This window comes from Phragmites australis, chromosome 5, assembly GCF_958298935.1.
Source record: "Phragmites australis chromosome 5, lpPhrAust1.1, whole genome shotgun sequence".
In the NCBI taxonomy this organism is placed as follows: Eukaryota; Viridiplantae; Streptophyta; class Magnoliopsida; order Poales; family Poaceae; genus Phragmites; species Phragmites australis.
Window position 1 is genome coordinate 842,801 of NC_084925.1, and position 10,454 is coordinate 853,254.

Consider the following 10,454-nt stretch of genomic DNA (forward strand, 5'->3'; position numbering starts at 1 on the left):
TGCCAGAGAGAAGATGCACACGGGATAGTCCGGCGATGAGTAGAGTGAACACCAGAGGGTACACCAGATCATTTATCAGAGAGGTTGCAGAATGGGGTTTGATGTAGATGTACTCACCGGATAATCCGGAGATGGGCTTGGTACACACCGGAGGGTTTTTCAGAAGGTTTTCAACAAAGAGATCAGAGCACACGCCGGATGATCCGGTGTTCAGAGATGGGTACACATTGGAACATCCGATGGTCACAATTTTTTATGGATTTGGTCCTTCAATTGGGATTTTGATGTTTGGCTGACTGGAAATGTTTTTAGATGTTTGAAGAAACATGTTTTCTTGTCTAATATTGTGCAGGTGATGGATACAACTTGGCGGTCGACGGCAGGATGATCAGGGCCAAACGGGGAGTTTAGTGCCTGATGATCAAGGAGGCTGAGTGGAGTTAAGGGTGATCCTAGCTGTATACATAGAGGTCAAGCAAAGAATGGAAGAAAGGATGAAGACGATGTGGTGACAAAGTCAAGCGAAGTGGATGTCGATGCAAGTGATAAGATGGCTTGAGGGATCGAGAGCGGGAGAGACTTGCTTGCGGTCAAGATCGCAATACGGAGTACACGTATCGATATCGGGATATTTGCTTGGGATCAAAGCAAGCATCAGTGAGTCACGTTTTCAGAAGCGTGCGAAACGGTTTTGAGGTTTGGCCTCAAAACCGTGGAGGGATGGAGTGTGCATGGCATCATCGCGAAGCAAGTGCCGATGCGAAGCTAAGTCGTGAAGGTGTCACGGTCGTTTGATAGACAAAACAGGAAATGAACCAAAATACCTTGGTGGTAGGTAGGTCATTGTAAGTGAGAGGTATTTTAGAAACAAGAAAACTTAAAGGCTAAGGCACCTCCCTAAACCTATAAATATAAAGAGGTAGAGCTGTAGAGGAGTCTTAAGTTAGCCGTTTGAGAGCCTAGTAATAGATTTTGGAGAGGAGTGGATGGGCTTAACCTTTATAATATGTTAGAGCTTTTGTGAGAGAAAAATGTTTTGTAATCTGTCTAAAATAAGGCTAATCTCTGTGCTTAATGAAATTGATTTTCTCGTATGAGCTTGTGTTCATCTTCTTCTAGTCTCGTTTTGCTTCTCTTGCAAGTTTTTCTTTTTCAGTTATGATTTTCATTTTTTTTGCTACAATTTTTCCACCCTTATAAATTTTATCTCTTTATTGCTAGGGCATAAAATATGCGTATAATAGTATAAATTTGGGTCTTGCATTTCTTGTCTATCATCAATTTAGAGAGTTTCTTCCCTCGATGACTATCTTCTTGAGTTTCTTATAAAGTTGCGAGCTTTTTGCACAATTTAGAGAGTTTCTTCCCTCGATGACTATCTTCTTGAGTTTCTTATAAAGTTGCGAGCTTTTGGCAACTTGGGTCATAAAATGTTCTTACATAGAACTTTATGTTTATATCTTATTCATAGTCACAATATCTCATCTATGGAGTCATAGGGTATCGATTCTTTTATTTGTTTCTCAATATTTGCTTCCACTTAATTTTTTAAGATATTTTTTAGATCCGTTAGGTGAAAAAAAAAGGCCATGGATTCAAAAAAATCTATTAAGATATCTATTTACCCTTCTCAGTCGTCATTCTTAGTCTGTTTTTTCCGCTGTGCATGTGCTCCCATGTCCAACTCTGGCGAGCAGTATCAAGCCTATACAAAAATACCTGAAGCTCAAGGCGGAATCTTGAAGGGGAAAAGAAAAAATAGCAGGCAAAGTTTCAACAGGTCATGCTAACAGACGAGACAAGAGGGCAATGGAAATATATGCCGAGTGGAGGGTTAAGATCCATACTAATTACAGGCATCACCCCTCAATAGAACAAGAGTTGGTAAGAACTGCTGGAAACGACAGTTACAGCAAAAACATGACCGGAGTTGCGAACATCTTTCCTCTCCAGAGACCTAACAGATAGTCTGATTTGCCAATGGATGAAATGGCACCATGAGTCAGCACTCAACAGTAGCTGCACCTATGCATTCGGCGGCCAGAGCTTTGGGTCTTGAGTTGTGTCCATGACGGTTGGAGGCAACCACTGCCACATTGCCATCCCAGGGAACGTGGCGGGGATTGGAGCGCTTTTGTTGCCTGGAGCTTGCTGTGGTGGAGCAAATGGAGTAAAAGCAGTGGGATGGAATGCAGTTGGATGAGGGAAATGTGGAACAAATCCTGTGGGAGCTACACTAATTGATTTAAATTGCTGTTCCAGCCTCTCCTTTTCTGCCTTCAGGCTCACCTTCTCATCCCGGAGCTCGTTCTTCTCCGCCTGAAAAAATAATAGAGAATTTCATAAATTAAAGCCTATAAATTTGGTCAGCTGGTAGACTTCTCATAGATGTGTGGGAGGTCAGACCAGTGGTATCTAAACTTGCATATTAATTATCACAAATCTAGAAATATAATTGGTGGACCAAGCAATGGCTGCAGAATAGACACAATGTGAATGACTATGAGTGCACTAGCAGGCCGAGGCTTGCCTGCTTGGAACCTGGTATGCAGAAGCAGAAAAACAAAATATCATGTGTTTTCAGGACACATCAAAAGTTTAAAGACATGAAGAAGTACGTGGAGGGCATCAAAGGCTCTGAAATCCAATGGAAGATTTGCAAGAAACATAAGCTGTAGAGCAAGATACCTTTAGGTCCTCGATCGTCTTTCGCAGCTTCTCGTTTGATTCTTTAAGCTTTTCTACCTCACCTCGAAGTTGTCCCAACATACGGACTGCGTCACTCATGATGTTTGCTTTATCCAACTTAGCTTGCTTACCAGGATTCATAACCGAACTCAATTCAAGAAATCTGCAATTCAAAAGAATAGACCAGAACTAAGATATGTGCAAGCACATGTGCCCTTTCTTTCTAGAGCAATGGTTTGGAGGTATAGTATATTTTGCAGTACCTATCATTCAGCCTGTCCCTCCTCATTTTTTCACGACAAGCTTTGGATTTTGGACCAGATGAAGATGGTTCATGTTCATGTCTACCCCTGCACAAAATCATAGTTATGTTAATGCAAATCAAGTATGTTGATACCAAAGTAGATAAATGACAAGTTAAACGCTATGTTGGTAGTGTTAATGATACCGTTGGCAAGCATAAGAAATGAAACACACTGGGTTGTATGGAATTTAAAAGTTTATGGAAGAGACTTCATAGCATCAGAGTATCTGGTTACATTTGCATGCTTAATGTTCTAAAGTCTCGTTAACAACTTAGAAACTCCAAATTTTGTTGTTAACCTTTTGGGGATCGAACCCATGAAAAAGGAAGGACAAGAGGCCCAAGACACAAAAAAGGATAGAGCCTTCCCAGAGTTCAGCTACATGCAAAGTAAACAAACTTAAAAATAAGAAAGAAGTGTAAGGATAAGAAACCCTACCTTTTTCCCAAATTAGATTTCTCAAATCCACACGCATCTCCACTGACACCCTCAATCCCAAGTCTGCCACAATTACAAAGTAAGTACCAAATCGAACAACAGAAAATATATACAAGGGCAGTGCAGCTGCTCAAGTATCTGATAAAAGATTCTGCTGCTCACATTTCAGTCGAAAGACGAAACAAACATCTAGTATCATAGTTATGCAAATCACTTCCATATTATATAAAGCATGATGAAGCGTGGAAGAGAATATCCCAACTACCACACAAATGACAATTCTTCAAGGGTCGCTAAGAATGACTTGGACATGATGACAGCATCAGCACTCGTATATGCAATAAAATCTACAGACTGGTAACATGGTTTAACCATTCACAGTATTATCAGCATTTGATGAGAGCCACCTATGAACCAACTAGGCAACTAGCATTGCAATTCTTTAAGCCTCAGAGGCACATATCGAATGCAATCTACCCAGCAACAAAAACTCGCGAAATTTCCCTAACTTGCATAAACCAAGACAGCAGATTAGGCTACAGAATTGCAGAGACTCAAAGGTGTTTCCTGCCAGATGCATAAGCTTCCTTTCTATTTGAGAAAAATATGCGCAGGCTATATAGCACATGGTTTGAGGCTACACCACCCGAATCAAGTAGTGAACACCGCCCACAAATAGAAAACAATCTGCAGCGACAACGACCGCAACAGTATAAAATCGATGCACCGGGCCATAATCTGGCTGCAATTTGCTCTAAAAAAGAAGGGTTCTTGTTGCTATCAGCTATCGCCGTACCCTCCATCGCAGAAGATGGCGAGGTCGTCGCCGCCGCCGAGGAGGAAATCTTCGACAGGGTCTCCGCCTCCGTCCATCGTCGCGGCGGCCGAGGAATCTGCGGCCAGGGTTAGGGCTCGGGCGAGCGAGAGGTCGGGAGCGAATTGGGGATGCGCACTTTGCAGAATGCTCCCTGGACGATGGTTAACATGCGGGCCCTCGTGTAGGTGCGTGTTTGGAATTTTGGTAGTTTGGAGGGTTTATACGTTAAAGTGGTGAAGAAGAACTGTGCTTATGGTTTTGTCTGCTTGTTGTTTCATGTGATCTAATATCATTGGATTCCTTTCACAATCTAGAATCTCTTTACAAAGGGTTTTTATTTTTTTAATATTTTAACATTTTTTTTTCATATTTTTTTCACGAAAAGATTTTTAAGGTAATTTCTTTTAAGATAGGATCCTCTTTCCTTTACCTTTACGAATCTCTTCGAAGGGAAACTGTTGGAGATGAAGAAAAATAAAGAGAACAAGAACGAGAAAGAGAATCAGTAAGTGAACAAAATAAAGGGAAAATAGTTGGAGATGGTTAAGGTGGCTCTATATAGATTTGATTGATTTCATCGTCAATCCGAGTTGATTAAACGGACATTAAATAAAATTGAATCTTATTTTTCCTTCCAAAAATACATTCGATCTTATATTATTTGTCTTTTATACCTACACGTCTAATATTTGTCTTCTATATATTTCAAAAATACGTTCAATCTTTCATTATTTGCCTTCTATAGCTATATATCTAATATTTGTCTTCTATATATTCATCGCCAGGTTTCTCTAAGGATGCGTCGCCTCGTGCACTTCGCATATAAAGTCAAGCTTTTCCAGAGGGTGTGCCTCTTCCTGCACTTCGCCTATAGCGTCGGCTTTCTGGAGAGTGTGCGTAGTCGCTCGCACGTCCGCCTCCATCGTTATCTACCACGAAGGTCATCTTCGTCGCGCTATCTTTACACTAAGGTACTATACGAGAATTATTTTTATCCCCTCACAAATCAATCATCATCTTGATACTCCTCACAGCATTGCTACAGGTGACCAACTCTGAACGATACGACCCCCTCTACCTGTAAGACCTCGGATCCGGAATCTCCTGTATCAGTCACGGGAGCATGTACTACTACAGTGTTGCTACAGTAACCTGACGGTGTTTTCCTACTTCGGGTGCTACAGTTGTTTATTTTCATCATTTGAATTATAGTCTTGCACTAATTTTCTAAAGATAATTTAATTTTTTAGGTTATTTTTCAACTATGAAATGCCCCACAATTGAAGTCTCCATCTTTCGATCTTTCAAGTGCTTTGTTTCTTATCTAATTCTTGAATGATGAGTTTTTTTTTCATGCTTTGGCTATCGTGATGTTTTCTAAAAAAGTGTTATCCTTAGTAGTTAAATGCTATAACTTTTACTTGTTAAAGTATTGCCCTTGTAAAAAAATCTTTACAATAAACTTTTAAATGTACCCGATATTTGATTTATATAATTAAAATATAAATATTTTTTATAGTGTCCTCCAATTTTTGTTTGGCCCTATGCCACCAATGGCGAGCCATGGGTACTAGTGACGAGCCATCCAGTCACATGTCGAGGAGAATCGCTCGAGGAACAAGAACAGCATGATTGGGACGGGCCCACTGTCAGTGACTGCACACACCACACTGCATGGCCCTACTCACGCCCGCCCACCATAATCAAAGAGATTCGAGAAAGCGAACAAGTGGCCGTTGCCGGTGCCGGTGACCTCATCTGGTACCCCTCCATTTACCATCGTGCCCTCTCGTGTTCTCCAGAATTGTACCACCAGCCAGGGGTATTTATTGTAAATTATGGGAATCAAGAGCCCAAAAACGTCATCCCGGAGTCCGTCAAAAGGCAGTCAAAAAGTACACACACTCAAGTGACTCACTCACGAATTCATCTCTCTCACGAGCCACACAGTCGCACGCCACGCCGCCGCAGATCTCCGGCTCCGCCGCCATGGAGTACGAGCGCATTGAGAAGCCGTTCCCCACCCAGGTACACACCCCTCTCTTCGCTGCTCTTAGGGTTCTGATAATTTCTCTTTTCGATTCGGTGGAGTAATGCAGGCTGCTGCTTACTCTCTCTCTCTCTCTCTGTTCACTAGCAGGGCGGCGGGTTCTCGCCGAAGCGGTTGCGCGCGATGCTGCTGGGGGTGGAGAAGCGCCGCAGGGGGCAGGACGCGGAGGAGGACGGCGGGGAGGAGTACGACGCCGTGCCCAAGGCCTCCGTCAGATCCGACGCCGACGCCGACGCGCGCGGTGAGCATTTCTTCCTTCCTCTTCTGTTTCGCCCTCCTCAATTCTGTCAGTACTTCGATTTCTTGCTTAACGGGGATGCGGTTTGTCGGGTTATGTGCCAATCTGCTATCTTTTGGGAGGTTCTGGCTGCTGCATTGCCTGATTTGGACCATTTGATTTGGTCCAAATACGGGGTAATTTTTTTGTCACATTGTTCATCACCCCCCCCCCCCCTCCTTTCTCAAAATACAGGGAGATTGGTATTTGTCTTGAACCTTAACCTTTTACATTAGTTGCTGAAAGATGGATATAAATAATCATCTTTTTATATCGAGTGGAGTTCAATACTCAAAGGGGGAAAATGAGATTCTTTTCATGCTTTATAAACACCGGGGAAGGTGCCTGGTTGGTTTCTTGTGACTGGCTGATGCGTCTGTGGGAAAGGGCCAAATGCCAGTCTCACATCTCCTAACTTTTTGGTTGACTAATTATGGCGTTCTTCTGGTCATTTTAATCGTTCAGATTTTCTTCGTTATGTAATGGGGGTAATGCAGGGCATATGAGTCCAACAATCTTGTGTTTACTCGCTTCAATTACTGAATTTCAGTTGGGAGTTTGATAAGCCACATGCTTCAGTGTGTAGCTGAACTGAAAGTGTGCAACAATGATTGCTTGAATCTTCAGTTGATTTCTGATGTGAAACTATGACTGTCTTCTGATCTAGGAGGAGATTACATGTGCGAAGAATACAAGGACGTGGATGTAGTGAGCACCATCACGGAATCTTCGTCCTCGCTAGAGACAGGGAGTGGTCACCGATCGCGAGACACCCACTCCATGGGTTCGAGGGTCAGGGTGCCCGAAGAGGACTCCTGTGACTCGGAGAGTGTGGCCTCCAACTTTGAATTCCACAAGGAGCGAGGGGGCTCCGCTCGGTCGGCGGCGGCATCAGCTGTTCCTCCGTTCTCAAAGCCTGCCCCATCAAAGTGGGACAATGCCCAGAAATGGATCGCGAGCCCGGCAACAAACCGTCCTAGCAGGGCTGGTGTGGCGCTACCAAGGAAGATGGAGAAACCTGGCTCTGGTGGCGTGAGACTGCCGGTGACAAAGATTGTGCTTGAGGCCACAGAGGAGATAGATACCAAGAGGATGGACCCAAGCCAAGAAAAGAGGGAAATTGGGTGGCAGAAAGCGGCAAATTGGGCACCTCCGGATCCCTATCCAGAAGAGGAGCCTTGCTCAAAGACTGCCCTTGCTGCAGAAATTACAATAGCTGATCCAGCTGGTAAGTATTGAGCTCTTTTTCCCCCCATCATGCCTCAGCTCTACCACTTCCACAGTAGCTTGTGGTACATTATATGTTGGTGCTTAATCCTTGCACTAAGAATCTTTATGCTTTTTTCACTCATGGATGCATTTTTTTTTAATGAGTGCAGTTACTTTTAGTCGTAATGATTCATTCACCACGCTTCAGGGTGCAACAACATGCATACCTCCTCCATCAACAGTTCGGTCGGTGTCAATGAGGGATATGGGCACTGAAATGACTCCTATTGCAAGCCAAGAACCATCCCGGACAGGAACACCAGTGAGAGCAACAAGTCCAAATTTTTCTCGGCCAACTACTCCACGAAAGACGTTCGGCCCCAACGCAATTAGTGCTGCTATCAGCCATGGAGAATATAGCAATGCAGAATTAAGCGAACAGGAACTGCAAACAAAAACTAGGAGAGAGATAATGCTTCTTGGCACACAGCTAGGTAAGACCAATATTGCAGCATGGGCAAGCAAGAAGGAGGAGGAAAAGGATGCATCACTTTCGCTGAAAACAGTGTCAATGGACCAATCGATCCAGAACATAACTGAAATCCGTGCAGCTGCATGGGAGGAGGCGGAAAAGGCCAAATATCAAGCAAGGTGCTTATATCTAAGTGTCTTTCTTAGTATTTTGAAATTCTCTGGGTGCTCGGTGACTTGATTAATATGTTGTGCCTTTTGCTCTCCAGGTTCAAACGAGAAGAGATCAAGATCCAAGCATGGGAGGATCATCAGAAAGCCAAAATCGAAGCTGAAATGAGAAAAATTGAGGTAAGCAGATTTTTTCCTGTCATCCAATATAAGCATGGCCATGGATGCCTGTAGAATTCTATATATTAACTCAGAAGTGTTTTCCGCCCCCTTTGAAAATTTCAGTATCTATTTTTTTTTTTTACCACAGCACTTGCAAAATGCATATGCATATAAGAGCCTACATGGAAAGTTTGTTCAGCTGTTGACTATAACCTCTGTTAATAATAGTGTGCATCATGGTGTAGACAAGCAAAAAAGCTTAATCATAGGGGCAAAAAGCTTCAGCTACCATAGTTGTTGGGAAGTTAGCAGCTTATCACTTCCTCCAGCTATCATTTATCTGAATTCAATGCATATCATTGCCCTTCCGGGCTATTCTTCAATTGGCTTAGGATGCAGTTATTTATCAGTAGCATGGCGTACATAAGCATTGGTATCGTCTGGTCACTGTCCAGTGAGGATGTAGTGCTCTCTCTAACAAGTAGAATATATAGATAATACTACTCGAGACAAAATAAGTACGTAGAACAACACCTTAAACACAGAACACAATTTAGCACGAGACAACACTTAGAACCATGGCAGCAATTTTTCACATGCATCAGCATAACACTTGCTAGTAGCATGTTCATCCTTCCATTTGGATACGACATAGCAAGTTAAGAATGTTTGGTTTCATTCTGATATAGTAGCATGGTAGGCTCCCTAGTAGATTGCTGAAGTTAGTCTTGCTGCTGCTTCTATTTCGTTTGGTCAGTGTGCCATAGACGTTCAGGTTCAGAACATATAAAGCCAAAGGGTGCAAAATTCAGATGCGTTTTGTGGATGTTGCGTCGTTGATATCAACGTAGTGCTCATGGTTTGTGTTCCTGAAGGTTGAGGTGGAGCGGATGCGTGCCCGTGCGCAGGACAAGCTGATGACCCAGCTCGCATCGGCGAGGCACAATGCAGACGAGAAGCGTGCCGCCGCGGAGTTGAAAAGGAACCGCGCGGCTGCAAGGACGGCCGAACAGGCGGAGTACATCAGGAGGACCGGCCGGTTGCCGTCTTCCTTTGGCTGCTGGAACTGGTGCTCGTAGAGAGCATGCCATTGCAAGCTCTCTCTCTCTCTCTACTTCCCTGTCTGTGAAGCATCCTCACCTGCTGTTACGGTCTACTAGCGAATGAAATGAATCTGGTTTTGCCAAGTATTTCCCTTCAGTCGGTTCAGTAGATATGTCACAACAGAAGGGGATGAATCACTTGTATCTCTCTCTCTCTCTCTCTCTCTCTACACATAAGATGCGAGCTTCAAGCCTTCTGTGTTGTGCAGTTACTATAAGTGTCACAGATGTAACGAATTCATGGTTAAACCTCAAGGCCCCAGTTCGAAGAATTGCAGGCTGTTCTATCCATGTTCATAGCACACACTGTAATAGAGGTAGCGCAGCCACTGGATGGAGAGCCAACCTCCTCTTTCACCTGAGTTGATAACCAGATCAGGAGCCTTCTAGTAAGCATTCATCAGAGGCTTACTCTTCAGTTCAATTCACAGAATGGAGGCCTTTTCTTGCGCAGAATTACAAACACAAATCAATCATGTTCAGAACATATGAAGCTAACCATTTGTAATGCACCTCTTTTATTAAGGTAATACCTTATTAAGAACCAATAGCAACAAGGTTTGTGCTGGTGCGGCCCATGAATGTGTGGTCCAGAATCGGATGGGTCTCTGGTCCTGAATGGGCTGGGCCGCGGGCTATACGACCCGGACCCGATTGGACCCGTTGTGGAATTATCTTGACCGTCCATCTGAGGATAGACGGACGCCTTTTTTTTTTTGGCCGCGATCCAGCAGGGAGCACCACCGGCTGCCGTCCACGCCGA

At 43.6% G+C, this 10,454-nt stretch overlaps 2 protein-coding genes across 4 annotated transcripts; one reads left to right on the forward strand and one right to left on the reverse strand.

Moving 5' to 3' along the window:
* Positions 1 to 1,779: 1,779 nt before the first annotated feature.
* Positions 1,780 to 4,401, reverse strand: LOC133918219 (transcription factor ILR3-like). 2 transcript variants are annotated; one of them, XM_062361973.1, is made up of 5 exons: positions 4,228 to 4,401; positions 3,432 to 3,494; positions 2,952 to 3,038; positions 2,689 to 2,851; positions 1,780 to 2,319 (listed from the first exon to the last, which is right to left on the reverse strand). In XM_062361973.1, the coding sequence occupies exons 1-5, from the start codon at positions 4,302 to 4,304 to the stop codon at positions 2,026 to 2,028; spliced, it is 684 nt and encodes a 227-aa protein (XP_062217957.1). In that variant the 5' UTR covers positions 4,305 to 4,401; the 3' UTR covers positions 1,780 to 2,025. The 2 variants fall into 2 exon arrangements, with proteins under 2 accessions (XP_062217957.1, XP_062217958.1); XM_062361974.1 differs by lacking the exons at positions 3,432 to 3,494; positions 4,228 to 4,401 and adding an exon at positions 3,292 to 3,403.
* Positions 4,402 to 6,146: 1,745 nt separating this feature from the next.
* On the forward strand, positions 6,147 to 10,131 carry LOC133918220 (uncharacterized). Of its 2 annotated transcripts, none has more exons than XM_062361976.1 (6): positions 6,147 to 6,276; positions 6,389 to 6,539; positions 7,243 to 7,803; positions 7,955 to 8,435; positions 8,525 to 8,606; positions 9,464 to 10,131. In XM_062361976.1, the coding sequence occupies exons 1-6, from the start codon at positions 6,238 to 6,240 to the stop codon at positions 9,665 to 9,667; spliced, it is 1,518 nt and encodes a 505-aa protein (XP_062217960.1). In that variant the 5' UTR covers positions 6,147 to 6,237; the 3' UTR covers positions 9,668 to 10,131. The 2 variants fall into 2 exon arrangements, with proteins under 2 accessions (XP_062217960.1, XP_062217959.1); XM_062361975.1 differs by having other exon boundaries at positions 6,152 to 6,276; positions 6,386 to 6,539.
* Positions 10,132 to 10,454: the final 323 nt, after the last annotated feature.